General features: G+C 39.0%; 4 protein-coding genes across 7 annotated transcripts; 2 read left to right on the forward strand and 2 right to left on the reverse strand.

The window, feature by feature from the left end:
* Positions 1–21: 21 nt before the first annotated feature.
* LOC132205505 (small nuclear ribonucleoprotein Sm D3) lies at positions 22–930 on the reverse strand. The gene is made up of 2 exons (XM_059634592.1): positions 472–930; positions 22–407 (listed from the first exon to the last, which is right to left on the reverse strand). Exons 1-2 carry the CDS (start codon positions 788–790, stop codon positions 301–303), a joined length of 426 nt encoding a protein of 141 aa, XP_059490575.1. The 5' UTR covers positions 791–930; the 3' UTR covers positions 22–300.
* An 833-nt stretch (positions 931–1,763) lies between these two features.
* Positions 1,764–9,472, forward strand: LOC132204447 (uncharacterized). Of its 2 annotated transcripts, none has more exons than XM_059632953.1 (8): positions 1,764–2,288; positions 2,560–2,742; positions 3,439–3,806; positions 8,095–8,173; positions 8,445–8,644; positions 8,731–8,896; positions 8,951–9,134; positions 9,231–9,472. In XM_059632953.1, exons 1-8 carry the CDS (start codon positions 1,819–1,821, stop codon positions 9,414–9,416), a joined length of 1,836 nt encoding a protein of 611 aa, XP_059488936.1. In that variant the 5' UTR covers positions 1,764–1,818; the 3' UTR covers positions 9,417–9,472. The 2 variants fall into 2 exon arrangements, with proteins under 2 accessions (XP_059488936.1, XP_059488946.1); XM_059632963.1 differs by having other exon boundaries at positions 8,972–9,134.
* Positions 9,473–9,516: 44 nt separating this feature from the next.
* Positions 9,517–11,988, reverse strand: LOC132205060 (uncharacterized protein ZC262.2-like). 2 transcript variants are annotated; one of them, XM_059633901.1, is made up of 8 exons: positions 11,862–11,988; positions 11,605–11,679; positions 10,677–10,744; positions 10,526–10,626; positions 10,294–10,470; positions 10,091–10,242; positions 9,913–10,039; positions 9,517–9,862 (listed from the first exon to the last, which is right to left on the reverse strand). In XM_059633901.1, exons 1-8 carry the CDS (start codon positions 11,922–11,924, stop codon positions 9,687–9,689), a joined length of 939 nt encoding a protein of 312 aa, XP_059489884.1. In that variant the 5' UTR covers positions 11,925–11,988; the 3' UTR covers positions 9,517–9,686. The 2 variants fall into 2 exon arrangements, with proteins under 2 accessions (XP_059489884.1, XP_059489885.1); XM_059633902.1 differs by having other exon boundaries at positions 11,605–11,676; positions 11,862–11,949.
* Positions 11,989–12,196: 208 nt separating this feature from the next.
* LOC132205059 (AP-2 complex subunit beta) lies at positions 12,197–16,438 on the forward strand. Of its 2 annotated transcripts, none has more exons than XM_059633899.1 (16): positions 12,197–12,334; positions 12,386–12,519; positions 12,601–12,771; positions 12,825–13,070; positions 13,143–13,336; positions 13,399–13,761; positions 13,821–13,947; positions 14,000–14,127; positions 14,184–14,364; positions 14,463–14,731; positions 14,789–14,987; positions 15,162–15,427; positions 15,477–15,606; positions 15,659–15,830; positions 15,885–16,045; positions 16,176–16,438. In XM_059633899.1, exons 2-16 carry the CDS (start codon positions 12,412–12,414, stop codon positions 16,248–16,250), a joined length of 2,790 nt encoding a protein of 929 aa, XP_059489882.1. In that variant the 5' UTR covers positions 12,197–12,334; positions 12,386–12,411; the 3' UTR covers positions 16,251–16,438. The 2 variants fall into 2 exon arrangements, with proteins under 2 accessions (XP_059489882.1, XP_059489883.1); XM_059633900.1 differs by having other exon boundaries at positions 15,885–16,039.
* Positions 16,439–16,490: the final 52 nt, after the last annotated feature.

Consider the following 16,490-nt stretch of genomic DNA (forward strand, 5'->3'; position numbering starts at 1 on the left):
CTAATCAAACTGAAGTTCTGGTACATTTTTTTCAGAATTTATTAATTTGTACAATTACGGCCTTAAAAATTACATCTATGTAATAATGCAAAACATCAGTATTATGAGTGACATGGAATAAAAATCAAAATCCTGTTCCTCTCTACGGACAAAGTTGATGATGATAGGAGTGTGGCAAACTCAACCCTGAAGAGCTCCTGAACTTTCTCAAAAAGAACTTGGTGGACTGGTGAAAGACAAAAATAAACTTCTTTTGCAGCTCGTCTTGGACGATGGGCTCTTCTTGCTTTAGAAATTTTCTCATCGTCGGCCTCTGTCTCCGCCGCCTCCCCTTTCTCCTCCTGGACCTCCCTGACCAGGCCAACTTCCAGCTCTTCCTCTTCCACCACGTCCTCGACCTCTGGCAGCTAAAACAAGATTAAATTAATTAAATAAAGAAACATTTATCAAGCAGCAAAAGAACTTATGTACCTTGGGCTCTGAGAATTGCAGACTTTCCTCGACCGGCTGCACCGCCGCCGCCTTTTTGGCCCTGTCTTTTAAACATGGGCGCGTTTTTCAACATATCAGGCAAAATCAGAAATCTTATTTTTGAGCCTCTAATGTAAACGTTCTCCAGTTCGGCAGTGCGGCCGTCTCTGTAAGTGACCACAATGTTTGTCATTTGACAGTTCATGTTGTCCTCCGCCTCGATCAGTTTACCGCGGTACACTTCGCCGGTGTTGGTTTCGCACGTCACGATGTGCCCTTCGGCCTCGTGAAGCACTTTAATCGGCACGCCGATTGACATTGTGTGTTTTGGAGGCGAAATGCACTCGCTAAATTACTCGCTAGACGCGGATGATCGCGGATTTTGTAAAAATGTTTGCCGGCAACCGACCGAAGCCTTTTTGTTTACAAACTTTCTTTGATGGAGAATGGAGAACGTTCTGTGTGCAGTGCTGCCAACATGATAAATTTTGATGAGAAAAGCGGGATTTGTCTTTGATAACGCACACGCACGGCATGTAAAAACGTTCTCCTAAAATATTTTTTGTTAATTGTTAAATCTATCAAACTAGAAAGCCATAATTTATTATTGAAATAATCATGTTCACCAAACAAAAACAAAAAACCGCAAAAATCTGAATACAAAACAATAGAAAGAAAAAATAATTTTTCAAATTTTCACTTCCACATTCCCAATCAGAAATTTTTATGTTTTGAATATATATTCCTGAATATTCGCAAAATTCATCCAATGTTATATAGCTTATGGCAGCAATATACAGAAATAATGGAAGAATAAAAATTTTCTTTGCTGATTGGGCAGCATTAATTAAATATTGTTCAATATTAAGTGTGATTTACATAAAATATAAAGTTGTAATGTGTGTTAAGTTTTATTGATAAGCAAAAATTAGATAGTATTCTTTAAATATATAAAAAATTTCAGATATTTATTTAAATAACTTTTTGATGTTCCAACAACACTTTGATTTAAACTATGCTGATTCCTTGCAAATTGATTTTAACTAGAGAATTTTACAATTGTAATACATTTTACCTTTCAAAGCGTATAATTGTATAGATTAAAATTAAAACTAATGAATGAGCCGCAATTAAAGTGGAATATATATTGAACGGCAATAAATTTATCACTTGCGAGACTGCAATTCCCTATATTAGGCGGATTCCGGCGCCGGTCGAGTGGACGACCTCGAGGTTGCCCCCTCCCTGGCGCGGTGCACCGAGTGGCCGCGACACCAGCAGCCAAATCCAACGGCTCCTCATTCCTCTCTTGGCGGTCCACCAGCGAGAGATGTAGAGTCGGTCGAAATGCCGCCGCCGTGGCTGCTTGTGTTGGCGACGCTCGTTGTCGCCCCGTCCGACGCCGCCATCAACAAGTGCTGTCCCGCCGGTCAGCAGCTCCACCCTGAACTCAAGAGCTGCGTCTCGGCCGACGCCTCGGCCGAGTTCTTCGAGAGCCACCTTCTGCTCTTCGGCTCTCCTGGTGAGGGCCGCCAGTTCAACATCCCCTGTCCGACCGAGGAGTCGGACGCTTTGGTCCTCAACAGTGATGACATGAACTTCCGGCTGGAGAACGAGACGCTCGAACTGGTGCCTTACATTGTTAAGGGAGTGGAAAAGTTTGCGCCCGAACACTTCTGCCTTGATCAAGTGCGCGCGGTGAACAATGACAAGCTCTGGATTGCATTTACATGTCCCTGTGTGGCCGGGGTGTGCGTTCGAACGTGCTGCGGACGAGGAATGGTGATCAGGAAGAGCGGACATGACAACTCGACATTGTAAAAAAATAATTTAAAAATTTGTGGTCTTATTTTTGGCAAAAATAACCGCTAGTTTGATTAAAAATGTAAATTTTTCATTTGAAATTTCTACTTTTTAGTTTAGCAATGTAAACTTCTGTTTTTGTGAGCAATTGGTTTTTTTTATCAATAATTCTGTTTTTCTCAGATCTGTTTTATAATAAAGCAATTTTATTTCTCCATTGGAATAATGCAAACAAAATAAATAAAATTAATATTTCAATAAATATTTTTATTATAATTATTTCAGAGAATGTACAAAAGCGACTTATGAAGAGTGGAAACACTGGAGTCCATTAGACGTGGCCGAAAAAAGCGCGACTGGATATTTCCCATTGGAATTGCTGCCCCGGTGCGAAGCTGGCCAACAGTTTGTCAAATCTCAACTCCACTCCCTCTCCATTACTTCAGATGGAAATGCACTTTTGAAATAGTGAGTAGAATATTGCTTTGATTTTAATTTTAAATTTTGCATATTTAATAATGGTAACATAGCATTATTCAGAAAACCAATTGATCAAAGCAAATAAATAAATGCAACAGGATTTTCATAACTTTTCTGGACGATATTCAAATAAATAATAATTTAAAATTTTATCACGATTATCGTTCATTTTTTTCATATAAAAGTATTTTATTGCTCTTATAAGCAAGGAAATAATTCTTTTATACATCATTTAAAAAACATGATAAATGCGGTTAATGATTAATCGCACTTTAAACATCGAGAAATTTTTTTTTATAGATAGCAAAAAAAGCTGATTGAAAAGGCTCAATTTATCATTTTACCGCATGTTTAACCCCTCAAGTGTCATCACTTAATAATAAAAACAAAAAACAAAAATACGAAAAAATAATAATAAATAAATAAAAAATTCAATAAAATAAGTTCAATTAAATAGGTTGTATTGTTTTATTTTTACTATATCTAAATAAACGTTGAAAAAAATTATAACAATTTAGTTGAGTTTATTACAGTAAAGTTATTACTTTTTTCTTTAAATGTGAAACTTTGCTTACCAAAGCTGCTGCATTGAATTATTTTCTTTTCTTAAAAATTTAATATTTAGGTTTGTTTTATATTTCGAGATAGATTTGACTGATAAAGATAATGCAATTCTATTTTCAGCGAAGACGACATTGAAGATGTCCTGAATTCAGAGACGTTGGACGCGACCGCATGTTTGGGTCTGTACGAAATAGTGGACAAGGACGGCGTGAGCAACATCACGCAAATTCTGCTCGAGTGCAGCTCGGACACTCACGTGCAGCCTCTGAAGACCTCGCGGGTCGTCATTTACACAATCCTCTTCCTGATCGGGGCCGTTTTCCTGCTGGCCACGATTGTGGTCCACCTCGCCGTCCCCGTGCTGACGAAAGGGGTGCGCGGCAAAGGGTTGGTGGCGCATTGCGCCTTCATGTTCATCGCCCACATCGCTCTGATCGTCGTGCAACTCGAAGGAAGCACTTTGCCCGACTACCCGTGCCACGCTCTAGGTGAGAGGAAAACACATTTTTTTCTTTCAATTTTGCCATTTATGAAAAGTAGAACTCCTTGAAACGGAAAAAGTTTGATCTGAATCGTTGGAAAGAAATTACGCACGAGAGGAGTGCAATAAATCATAATAGGCTTCTCGTAGGTCGAAAGGAAAATGATTTTGTTTATGGTTAGCAAACGGCAGTTAGCGGAAGGTTAGCGGCAATATAAAATTAAACAACAATTTTGCACAAGTCGTGTCAGCGCGCAGATACATTATATTACTCTACATAAATGGGACTAATCCAGAGGCGTTTTTAAAATAGAAAACAAAGATTTATAAAAAAAAAATCAACAAAAACTTAAATATCGGCTTTTCCTTGATGGGTTTTGTGAGGTGTTTATTGTTTAACAAAATAAAAACTTTATCCCTTAAACAATGAACAACTTGCAAAACCTGTCGAGGAAAAGCCAATTATAAATTAAAATCACCTTGAATCAACCCTCGATCGTGAAATTCTACGACAAAATTATAAAAAAAAAAACTAAATAATTTTATGACAATTAAAGTGCTTACAATTGAATTTATTCACGTCTATACATGGTTATGTGCTTGTCAAAATAACACTTATGTTTTGAACTATAAATAAGGAAATGAGCAAGAGAAATAGTTAGTAATGTCTTGAGCTTGTCACATAACATTTAGAAGCTAATGAATGAATAAATAATGACTCGAACATTTTCAAGGACAAAAATAATCTTCTGTCGTTTTTGAAACTTTCTAATGGCAATTATAAGTCAGTAAATGAAAATAAAGGATTATGTATTCGATAATGTAAATTTAATGCTTTATAAATTAGTTTAAGAACAATAATATTCAGAATTGATCTTATGATTATCTAGGATAGAATGTTTTAGAAAAATTAATTTACGCTCAAATTTGAATACAAGATACAGGCGTAAATGAAAATAAAAATTACATAATATTATTTAGTAGAAGAATTTCATGATTGAGGTTTGAATTCGGCTTTTCCTCAATGGGATTTTTATTGAATCACAGAATAAAATTCATGTCATATCATGGATTTTTTCTGTTTGATTAAAAATCACCAAACACATATTTTTGTCTCAAAAATAACAAAAATTTCCAGATCAAATAGTGCTTTAATTTTGTAACAAATTCATCAAGCAAGTGAAGCAATTTATAGCTGTTGAAAAACCCCTTTGATATGCGTTAGAAGAGCAATTACAGTGGTCGCGGGCGCGGTGTATGGCAATCGGAGCAACATTGAATCCATCAATGAGAGCCATAAATCGTGTTTCGCAGATCTGGCAGGCCGATATTATATTCCAGCAGTCGGTCGCTGTCTGCCGTGCGTCGTTCGGACATAAATGTATAATTAACGATACGCGCACGACACTCGCTTGTACTTTTCCACACACGTGAGCTTTCATAGACCGCAGGACACAAACGCGCGGGGCATTGCATTTTTCATGCACGCTCCTCCGTACTCGACGAAATTACACGTACCCTTGACTCAATTAGGAATTATACACATGCAGTATAATCAATTCTGTGAATGCCGCGCTTGCATTGTGCTGGACATTTGACGCGAGAGAGACGATTGTCAATATTCACGGTGGAACGTGCTCAGATTTTGTAATTGCAAAAGTTGTCGCGGCTCCTGCTCGTCTCCACCGAGAACATACAAAGAAGACATGCGTGGTGCCAAAACAGAACCGCGACTTCGTATTTTGCATTGTTTTCCCACGACTTAAGTTTCCACGGCCTATCAAAAAGATTCTGCGCACTGATTATAAAAAAAGAATTCACACGGTGATTATAAATTTTATTTTTGTAGCAGAATTTCACGATCGAGGAAAAGCCGATTTTAAATTCAAATCACTAAAAATTTTACGTTGTTTTAAGTTTAGGTTTCAAACTTGTGATGATCTGAATTGAGAAAAAGCTCTGATTTAAATATAAAAATCAAATTTTTAGATTGGAATTCCACGAACAAAATTCTTTTTTTCAATTTGTTTTTCAATCATTTAAAAAAAGCAAAACGTGCTTTTTACTGAAATCGCGCGAGGAAAGCTTGCTTTACAGAAGATAAAAGCATGACAAAATTTAAATTTTTTCTAAGCAACGCTAAGCAATATTTCCTTTGTAAAGGACAAAAAAATCGAGTACATTTGAAAATAGTAAAAGCGTGACAAACAACTAAAAGTTCTGGATAGGGATTTCACATTATTTTTATTTGTCCAATTACCCCATTTATTAAAATAATCTGAGAGTTGAGAGGGAAATATAATTGTTGTTGGAGAAAAAGGCAACACTACTAATAACGATTAAACGTCACAGGTTTAAAATAAAAACTCAATGAATATTATGAAATTTTATAATATCAATGATCTCTGAACACGTAAATCTAAAACTGCAATGAAAATTATGTCGTAATCGAATCAAATGAGACAGACAGTGGCGTCAAATCGCAGACCGCTGGCGTCCAAAGGAATGCCGTCCGCTATTAAAAGAGCTTGAAGCGGCAAGAAAAGAATTCCGATGGACCAAAACGAGAGAAAAAATATATTATCTGACCTAGCGTTGCTTGCATTTGTGCGCCAATTGACCTCACCGACAATCGTAGCTTATTACGCACGCAAACCTACATTAAGAAACGTGCGTCGAGCAAAAAGGGTATTAACTAATTGTACAAGAATGAGCGTTTAACTCGACTAGATAGACCACTCATAATTTTCCAATCAATCCTCTTTATTATTGAAACGATTATGGTCACTAAAATTACTTTAAGTTGTGGGGGAGGGAAACAATTTTTAATTAATATATTTATTTCTAGAGGGACTGAAAATAGTGATGATTAATTTTAATGAAAAATAAAAAAAAATTCCAATTCGCTTTTTTCCCACAAAAATCTAAAAATGAAAAATGGAAATCATATTGGGAGAGGATTGGCAGAAGTTTGTACATATATTATAGTAAACAAATCACTAAATTTTAGAGACCAATTCAAAAGCAAAAGTGTAAAATAATATTTTAAACTGCAACACTCGCCATTGATCTATTGGAACAAATTATGTGAAAAAAGTTGGATACAAAAATTATTATTTAATTTAAATTAAAAAAAGTGAAAAAGAATATTCCAATCTGAACGATGAACAAATATATCAATTTCTGCTTTGACGATGTTTTTAGGGTATATAATTTTTACTTCCTCCGCGAGCAAAAATACAAAACGAAGCCGAGAGAGGCAAAATTCAAGACGGCGGGTAAACAGTTATTAAACATTGGCAAAACAGGTTTTCAGCTTTTAATGTTGTTGCACATCCCAGCCACACGCTGGGCTCACAGTCAAGGTCGCGATTTCACAAAAAAGATTCGTGCCTGAGATAAAAAACGTAAAAATTCCTCGTCGGGTCCCCCTGGCTGCAGCTCGCGAAATATTAAACACACTCCCGGTGAGAAAATATAATAAATAATGCGTTTGGTCGTCGAAGGATAAGCGCCACGCGGAGGAACAATTACGAGGAAAAGCCGTGCTTGGAAGTGGGCCCGGACAAATCCATTTCGCGATCACGTTTGGGGCTTTGCCAAGGCTAGGGTCCTTCGTCAGGGCACGTCAAGTGAAATTTCATAACAAGCGCCTCGAATCAGCACGCCCGATTGTGCTCGCTATTTTTCTGTTTTATTGACGCTATTACGTTTAAGTAGTGTGTAGAGAGGAACCAAAGAAAATTAGTGTCATGATTGAATATAATTTCAATGATTGCGGTTTAGAAGTGCTGGAGTATAAAAGGCCGCAAAAATTCAACTCAAAACCACCAAACTTATATATATATCCATTATCTACGCGTAAAATTTTATGCAGAAAATCCAATGAAATAATCAATTAAATTGAAAATAATATTCATTTTGGAAACAATATTTGTGCATATTTTTTTTAAGGAGCAGATTTGGAAGAAAACTAGTCCTATGTAAACGTGTGAAAATGGCAAAAAGGCAGGAAATAATCACTTTTGAAGTTTTTAACTGTAAATTAATAAATGAAATACTTCATTTTTATACTAAACTAACAATTCATAAAAAAAAAATAAAATTATTCAAGAATATTCAGCTGCTTCGGGTCAATTAAAACCTGTCTTGCTGAACTTGCCAGAGCCTAACTGGACGATATTTTTTTTTTGCGTTTATTTTATTTCATATCAAATTTCGCGCCCACTGTAACGGTCCCATATACACAAATTCAGCTGTGACAGCTCTAAAATGACACTTTTTCGTGATTCCAGCTTACTTGATCCAGTTCACGCTGCTCGCCGGCTTCTTCTGGCTCAACGTAATGTGCTTTGACATCTCAATGACTTTCAGGTGAGCTTGCTAAAAAAACTCGTTCGGCTAATCTCGCGCGTTAAAATCTCCCCGGCTCAAGAGCCTGAAATCTCCGTTGTATTTTATTACCGCCTGCGCAAATCAGCGGCAATTAAAAATTTTCACCAGGCTGACCTCACACCGCTTCAATTGGACCCTCATATATTTACTTTCGGCCCAACACTTTTACGGTCTGCAAAAAAGAACTGATAATTGCCAGAATATGTTTTACGACGCGGGCGTACTTGCATTCAACGTGTTGTTGTTGCAGATCTCTGCAGAGCATGGTACCCCGTGGGACGTTGTCCGAGCGAAGGCAATTCGTTTGGTACACGGTCTACGCCCTTGGCATCCCGTTCCTCATATTTGTCGTGACCGTCGCTCTGAATCAAGCGTACCGCAACAAGCCTGGCTACGACTCTTGGCTGCCTGACCCCACAATTGGCGTCAGATCATGCTGGTTTGACCAAGGTAATTTTTTTGCTAATTTGAATTATTCAAGTTTTATTCTTGAAATAAATATTAATTTTTAATTTGATGTTTAACTGAAATTTCAGACAAAGACGGAATTTTGATTTTCTTCTACGGCCCCATCGGAATACTACTGCTGATCAACATGTTGTTGTTTTTGTTCACCACGTACAAAATTTGGAAATTGTCGCACGCCGCCAACATGATCAACCAGAACGACAACAGCCAACGGCACAACTCGGAGCACAAGAGGTAAATGAGACGCACAGGCAAACAGATCGTGATTTTTGCTAAGTCGGCTAATAGAACTCTGTCTTCGAAACGCAGATTTGTCCTGTTCCTCAAACTGTTTGGCTTGATGGGCATACCGTGGGTGTTTGAAATCATCTCTTGGAAGGCCAAGGGCGCCGAAGAGTACTGGTACTTCACTGACGCCATCAACATCCTCCGCTCCGTGTTTATCTTTACCACTTTTTGTTGGAAAAGAAAGGTGCGCAGATTAATTTAGTTAAAAAAAATTGCATCCAAAACTCCAACGAATAATAAATAAATTAATTGATTATCTGTTTTAAAAATTAAATTCTAGGTCTGGCGACTGCTATGTGAAAAGTACCCCAAGTTGAAGGAATTATCGCTGATAACCACGGCAAGCAACAACGCAACCGACTCGAGCAGATCAAACCCAAATGAAAGTTATGCCGAAACGATGAATGGAGTCTCGATGGAGACTCTGGCGGCGATTGATTTGCAGACTGCGCCTCGTATACAGTGACGTCGAGTACTTTTCAAATTGTATCTCAATCAAAATAAATTTAAATATCCTATCTAATTAAATCTTCGGTTCAATGTAGTAATAGAAAACTCCTTTGAAATAAGGATAGGATTCATTATTATTATTGTACAGGACAATGCTTTCAAAAAACAAACTGGCAAACTCACTTTGTAAGCGGCTGCTTCAATATCATTTTAACTTATTAGCTTTTTTGCTCTGTGTTAACACGGATGGATCGAACGTTCTTGACGCAGAGGAAAATGATACCTTTCAACGAGGGTTGCACTGGAAGGTTCCGAAGCCGAGACCTATCCCTCGGTGCGTGTGGGTTGCTAGTCTGGCCACCTCGTACTGCCGCTCCATGCTGTTGAACATCTCGTCCTGCTTTTGTTGCTGCTCTGCAGCACTCAGCGGTTTCTTTGGGGCAGTTTCTTCCGGCGGCTCAACTGGAGTTCAAGCATTACTCTCTCATGTGACTTCAAAATTGAAAACATACCATCCACGCCTTTCATGCCCATCAGCCTCTTGAATTTGGCAGTCATTTTGCCATCGTTATCTTTCGGCAGATGCGTGCTCTCCCAATTATTGCCGGATTTTGCACATGTTTCTTTGGCAATGACAGACTAAATGAAAATTTAAGTAATCAAAGTCAGTTTGTAAATAAATAAGTTTACCTTATTAGACCACAGAGCCCTCCTCTTTTGAAGCTGCTGCTGGATTTTGGTCAAAGTTGGGTTGTTTGTCAGCCCAGGCACAATTCCGCTTGACAACTGGATCACGCTTGGGCTTGTTACAGTCGGGGGAGAAATACTTCTTTCTTTTTCACCTAATCATGAGACAATTAATTCAATTGAAATATAATCTAGCGGGTTCTGACCAGTGCTTGTGGTGGCACTGCTGCTTGTTGCAATTTCGACGGAAGGCAGAATAATTTTTTTGGTCTTCAAATCCCTGTTATTTCGATCTCTTTCACGGTCTCGCTGCCTTTCTCTGCTTCTTGATCGTCTCTTCGGAGATCTGCTCCTTGAGCGGCGGGAGTATTTCCTGTCCCGATCTGAAAATTCAAAAATAAAATTAGCAGTGCGCAGACATCGGAATTGGAATCCTACCAGATCTGTGTTTATCATCTCGTCTCTCCCTTCTTTCTCGGTCATCTTTCCTCGAATGCTTGCTCTTGTGGTGCCTTCTTTCTCGTCTCTCATCATCATGCCTAAAATAAAATTTTTATAAATCATGATCATTATAATTCAAAGATCTTACCTGCTGGACTTGCTTCTTTCTCTTTCTTTCGACCCTCTTTTGGAAGAATCCTTGTTGTCGTCGCTGCCCTGCACAAATAGAAAAAACATTCCCTTCCACAACTGATCTAACGAATCGTTAAGAAACTTAAAAGTTAATTTATTAATTTCAACTACACACATTTAAATTTAATATAAAATAATCCATTCCACTTAAACTACTGATTGTGAATTTTTGTAAAATTTCATCCAACTTTGAGAAACACGTATAATTTTATAATATTTTAACTTCCCAAATCATCAAACGAGAGACACTTAGATGATCAAACAGAACAAAAATGATAAACTTATGGAAAAGAAAAGGTGGAAAGTTTTGAGATTCGCTGACGGTAGACTAGATGCCCTTTAAAATGGAGAGGTTTGGGCGTTCGAGACGAAGGTGCTTTTTACCTTAGAGATCAGCGGAGGGTTTGTTTGTTAACAAATCAAGTGACATCTGGCACCATTTCAGTGGCTACTCACCAATCTTTGGTTGCGGTTGGGCCTGAGGTGGAATCTCGATAGAACAACACCACTGCGTAGTGCATTTCATAACAGAGCATATTAATATTCTAACGAAATCATTGTCCCCTGATTTCCCTCAGTAGCCCCATTAATCAGCTTGATATTTAATTACATAATATATTTTTTTTTATTCTCATAGTTGCGTTAAAATATTTTCATTTGAAGGGCAAGCATAAATTTATGTGATTTTCCAAAACTATGATTTTGGAGCAAGATTCTATGAGCAAAGGTCACATCAGGTCACATTAGCATGGGTAGGCAAGAAGTTGACCCTTAAGTTAACGAATGTTGTTGTGTGTTCAATGCAAGAAGAGATGCCCAAAATTATAATAAAGTGAACGAAGAAGAGAACACGCAGGGAAGAATTAAAGACGGCAAATTTATACCTCACTCAGGTCCATCGTCACGTTCTCGTAGTTGTCCCCTTGAGCGCCGGACTTTTTGCTTCTCGTCTTCAGCTGCTGCAAAAATATTGAAAGTGAAATTAGTCTAAAAATAGCCTCTGGGAAAACCCAGCAATGACATAAAATATAAAATTTGAAACAGTTTTTGGAACAAATTTGGAATTTCGGAGCTTCAATGGATCGAGAAACTCGCCGGCAAAGCGTTCTACAAATTGCATTATTTATTGCGCAACACAAACCTCGTCCTGTTCTTTGACATCCGAATTATCCTCGTCGCTGCTGTAATCGGCAAGGGCGTCCATGTTTATCTCTGTTTTGGCCCCTTTTCGCCCTCTTCCTCGATCTCCGCACACCAATCGATCGCTGCTGCTGGTTCACCAGTCATTTGCACCAACATTATAAAATAATTATTTATGTTTTATACATATAAAGATTAAAAATAATTGCAAAAATTTTTAAGAAAAACATTTAATATGATAAAATTATATTTAATAAATATTATTTCTTGAAAACAAACATAAAACAAAATTAATTTTTAAATAATTTTACTCTCTTATCTGTTTTGTTGGCTTTAGTCGGCCAACAACTTCGAGAGGCGGATCCTGTTCCTGTGACAGCAGCCAAATTGATAAATTTTCTTCGGCTTTTTATTAATTTTTACGGGAAAATTGTAAATACTGCCCATTTTTTAGAGTTTAAATTTACAATCAAGGTAAGCTTTCTAAAATTTAATGTTCATTGGTCACAAATTGGCGATTTTCAGCGTTTGCGGATTCATCAATCCCCAAGATGACCGATTCAAAGTATTTTACAACCACCAAAAAGGGCGAGATTTTCGAGTTGAAATCGGAACTGAACAATGACAAGAAAGAGAAAAAGAAGGAAGCCGTGAAAAAGGTCAGCTTTAAAATAATTTTTCTCCCCAGAAAGATATTTTAGCCTTGGAAAAATTCCTAACATTCTTCTCATTTTTAACAGGTTATCGCCTCGATGACTGTCGGCAAAGATGTCTCGGCTCTGTTTCCTGACGTCGTGAATTGTATGCAGACGGATAATCTCGAGCTGAAGAAACTCGTGTATTTGTATCTCATGAACTACGCCAAAAGCCAGCCAGATATGGCTATTATGGCCGTCAACACATTTGTCAAGGTACACGCATTTTCCCAAAGATTTTTTTCTTATTTTGTTTGTTTTCCCATCAGGACTGTGAAGATCCCAATCCTCTGATCAGAGCTTTGGCGGTGCGCACTATGGGGTGCATCAGGGTTGATAAAATCACTGAGTACCTCTGCGAGCCTCTGCGGAAATGTCTCAAGGATGAAGATCCTTATGTGAGAAAAACGGCAGCTGTCTGTGTCGCCAAATTGTACGATATCAACTCGTCGATGGTCGAGGACCAGGGCTTCCTGGATCAGCTCAAAGATCTGCTCTCGGACTCAAATCCCATGGTTTGTTTTTTATAATTTATATGATTTGAACTTGAATGCCAATATTTCTTTTGATTTCAAAATCCAAACTAGGTTGTGGCAAACGCTGTGGCAGCTTTGTCAGAAATCAACGAGTCAAGTCCCAGTGGTGCTCCTTTGGTCGAAATGACACCTCAAACGGTCAACAAGTTACTGACGGCCCTGAACGAGTGCACTGAATGGGGTCAGGTGTTCATTTTGGACTCGCTGGCAAATTATTCGCCCCGGGATGAGCGAGAGGCTCAAAGGTATTAATTTTTCTTTTAACTTTCATTTTATGAATTAACTAAAAAAAACTTTTCTTTTTCAGTACTTGCGAGCGAATAACTCCTCGTCTGGCGCATGCCAATGCTGCTGTCGTTTTGTCGGCTGTCAAGGTGTTGATGAAGTTCATGGAGATGCTGCCCTCCGACTCTGAGTTCGTCACCAGCCTGACTAAAAAACTGGCGCCTCCCCTGGTCACGCTGCTCTCTTCCGAGCCCGAGGTGCAGTACGTGGCTCTGCGCAACATCAACCTGATTGTGCAGAAGCGGCCTGACATCCTCAAGCACGAGATGAAAGTCTTCTTCGTCAAATACAATGACCCTATCTACGTCAAACTGGAGAAGCTGGACATCATGATTCGTCTGGCGTCGCAGGCCAACGTTGCTCAAGTCTTGTCTGAGTTGAAAGAGTGAGTTCAAAATAATTTGATTTATTTATTAAATAATTAATAACAATATACAATAACAGATACGCAACTGAGGTGGATGTTGATTTTGTGAGGAAGGCGGTGAGGGCAATTGGCAGATGCGCCATCAAGGTCGAGCAGTCTGCCGAACGCTGTGTCTCGACCCTTTTGGATCTGATCCAGACTAAAGTAAATGAAACCATTTTATTGATAACTCGATACTCAATAAAAGCTTTTTTAGGTCAACTATGTAGTCCAAGAGGCGATAGTGGTCATAAAAGATATTTTCCGTAAATATCCCAACAAATATGAAAGCATCATTTCCACTCTGTGTGAGAATCTCGACACTTTGGATGAGCCTGAAGCAAGGCAAGCATTTTCTTTTTATTTAAAGTACATAATTATAAATACATATTTTGCAACAGGGCTTCCATGATCTGGATCATTGGCGAGTACGCTGAGCGAATTGATAATGCCGACGAGTTGCTCGAGTCATTCCTGGAAGGTTTTGCCGATGAGAACTCTCAGGTGCAGCTCCAGCTTCTCACAGCTATTGTCAAGTTGTTCTTGAAGAGACCCTCAGACACCCAAGAACTTGTTCAGCAGGTAAATACAAAAATTTTTTTATTTGAATAATTTTTTAGAAAAAACGGTATTATAATTTATTTTAAACCCTTAATGGCAATAAATCTTAATTTTTTAAGGTGCTGAGTTTGGCAACTCAAGATTCCGACAACCCAGATTTGCGCGATCGTGGCTTCATCTACTGGCGTCTCCTTTCGACGGATCCTGCCGCTGCCAAGGAAGTTGTTTTGGCTGAAAAGCCTCTCATTTCTGAGGAGACGGATCTTCTGGAGCCGACCCTTTTGGACGAGCTGATTTGCCACATTTCCAGCTTGGCATCCGTTTATCACAAGCCACCATCTGCCTTTGTCGAAGGTCGCGCCGGCATCCGAAAGAGCCTTCCTGCTAGGTTTGGAAATTTTGAAATATGAAAAAAATACAATACAAATGAAACGTTGATCATTAGCGCTCGTGCTGGATCGGAAGGTGTGGATTCGTCGGAGAGTCAATCTGCCCCTGCAGTAATTCCAGCACAAGACTCACTCATTGGAGATTTGCTGAGCATGGACATCGGCGGCCCGACCATTGCAGCCACTGCTGCAGCCCCAGCAGCTCCATTTGGAAGCAATGCCATGGATCTGCTAGGAGGTGGCCTGGACACCTTGGTAGGATTTTTAATAAAGTTAAAAAGCCTAATTTTCAAATCACATGAACAAAAAAAAACAGTTTTCTGATAAAAAAAAAAAGGCTAAGAACTAGCAAAGATTTTTCCAGAATTTGTCTACAACTCTTTTGTCTGCTGCATCTAGCCAGAATTCTAGCAATTACCATTTTTTCAGCTGGGTGAAACAAGCTCGTCTCCAGCGCCTCCTGCTGCAGCTCCCGCTGGCTCGGCTGCCCTTCTTGGTGACATTTTTGGCGTGCCAGCTGCTTCTGCCGCCTACGCAGCTCCAAAAACCACCTGGCTGCCTGCGGACAAAGGCAAGGGTCTTGACATCAGTGGCACATTTGCACGCAGAAATGGCCAGCTCTTCATGGACTTCACATTCACCAACAAAGCCATGCAGCCGCTGTTGAACTTTGCCATCCAGTTCAACAAAAACAGGTTTGATCCTTAAATTTTGTCTTTGAGGAAGTTTAAAGTCCTGTTTTAGTTTCGGGATCACTCCATCGGCACCTTTGCAAGTGCAGTCGCCACTGCCGCCGGGTGTCTCGAGCGACACTTCTCTTCCCCTTTCCACCACAGGACCTGTCCAGAAAATGGAGCCGCTCACCACTCTTCAGGTAAATGTGAATATTAAGTTATTTATACACATTAATCATTTTATTTTTGTAGGTTGCTGTTAAGAATAACGTAGATGTGCTTTACTTTGCTTGTCAAATTCCGATGCACGCCCTGTTTGTCGAGGACGGTCAGATGGACAAGCGCGTCTTCCTGGCCACCTGGAAGGAAATCCCGGCCCAGAACGAAGTCCAGTACACAATAACCAACATCATGCACAATGCTGGTGAGTCTCTCAACAGTTCGTTCTTGTCGCAAACACTAATTTTGTTTCTGTCAGATTCTGTGGTGCAAAAGATGCAGCAGAATAATGTGTTCACCATCGCTAAACGCAACGTGGAAGGCCAGGACATGCTGTACCAGTCACTGAAGCTGACCAATGGCATCTGGGTGCTCAACGAACTCAAAATTCAGCCCGGCAATTCTAATATCACGGTACTTGTATGAATCTTTATGACTTTCAGCTAGTTCTAAATTAAATCAAATCAATATTTCAATGCATTTAAAGAGCCGCTTGCCAGTAGAACATATTTTTTGGTGTTCTCGATTTTCATTCTTTTCTCTTGTGTAGCTGTCGCTGAAGACGAGAACTCCAAACGTGGCCGAAGGCGTTTTCCAGGCCTACGACAATATTCTGCATGGTTAAGGGAGCACATTCCAGAAATTAGCAGGTGCAGCCGCAGGCGTGCACAGCTAGTTGAACAATGAGGATTATTCATAATTATAAATAAACAAAACACTATATTACTTAGTTGTATGATTGTCAAAATAGGTATACTGTATTGTCATATCTCATGCTGCTGTTAGTTAATGGATAAAATATACAGTTGATGAAATTTATCACTTTCGTTTAATTTTACAAATCGCCACTACTCTTTATTCCCAA

This window comes from Neocloeon triangulifer, unplaced genomic scaffold (genome assembly GCF_031216515.1).
Source record: "Neocloeon triangulifer isolate White Clay Creek 2 clone unplaced genomic scaffold, ASM3121651v1 ptg000002l, whole genome shotgun sequence".
In the NCBI taxonomy this organism is placed as follows: Eukaryota; Metazoa; Arthropoda; class Insecta; order Ephemeroptera; family Baetidae; genus Neocloeon; species Neocloeon triangulifer.

Excerpts from the sequence above, each read along its gene's own strand:
- LOC132205505 (XM_059634592.1), bottom strand. The coding sequence starts at position 790 with ATGTCAATCGGCGTGCCGATTAAAGTGCTTCACGAGGCCGAAGGGCAC. Across the intron at positions 408-471 it reads TGCAATTCTCAGAGCCCAAG|CTGCCAGAGGTCGAGGACGT; the intron begins GTACATAAGTTC and ends ATCTTGTTTTAG.
- LOC132205059 (XM_059633899.1), top strand. The coding sequence starts at position 12,412 with ATGACCGATTCAAAGTATTTTACAACCACCAAAAAGGGCGAGATTTTC. Across the intron at positions 12,520-12,600 it reads AGAAGGAAGCCGTGAAAAAG|GTTATCGCCTCGATGACTGT; the intron begins GTCAGCTTTAAA and ends CATTTTTAACAG. Across the intron at positions 14,365-14,462 it reads CCCAAGAACTTGTTCAGCAG|GTGCTGAGTTTGGCAACTCA; the intron begins GTAAATACAAAA and ends TAATTTTTTAAG.
- LOC132205060 (XM_059633901.1), bottom strand. The coding sequence starts at position 11,924 with ATGGACGCCCTTGCCGATTACAGCAGCGACGAGGATAATTCGGATGTC. Across the intron at positions 10,627-10,676 it reads GAAAGAAGCAAGTCCAGCAG|GCATGATGATGAGAGACGAG; the intron begins GTAAGATCTTTG and ends ATTTTATTTTAG. Across the intron at positions 10,040-10,090 it reads GGGCTCTGTGGTCTAATAAG|TCTGTCATTGCCAAAGAAAC; the intron begins GTAAACTTATTT and ends ATTTTCATTTAG.
- LOC132204447 (XM_059632953.1), top strand. The coding sequence starts at position 1,819 with ATGCCGCCGCCGTGGCTGCTTGTGTTGGCGACGCTCGTTGTCGCCCCG. Across the intron at positions 3,807-8,094 it reads CTACCCGTGCCACGCTCTAG|CTTACTTGATCCAGTTCACG; the intron begins GTGAGAGGAAAA and ends TCGTGATTCCAG. Across the intron at positions 9,135-9,230 it reads CTTTTTGTTGGAAAAGAAAG|GTCTGGCGACTGCTATGTGA; the intron begins GTGCGCAGATTA and ends ATTAAATTCTAG.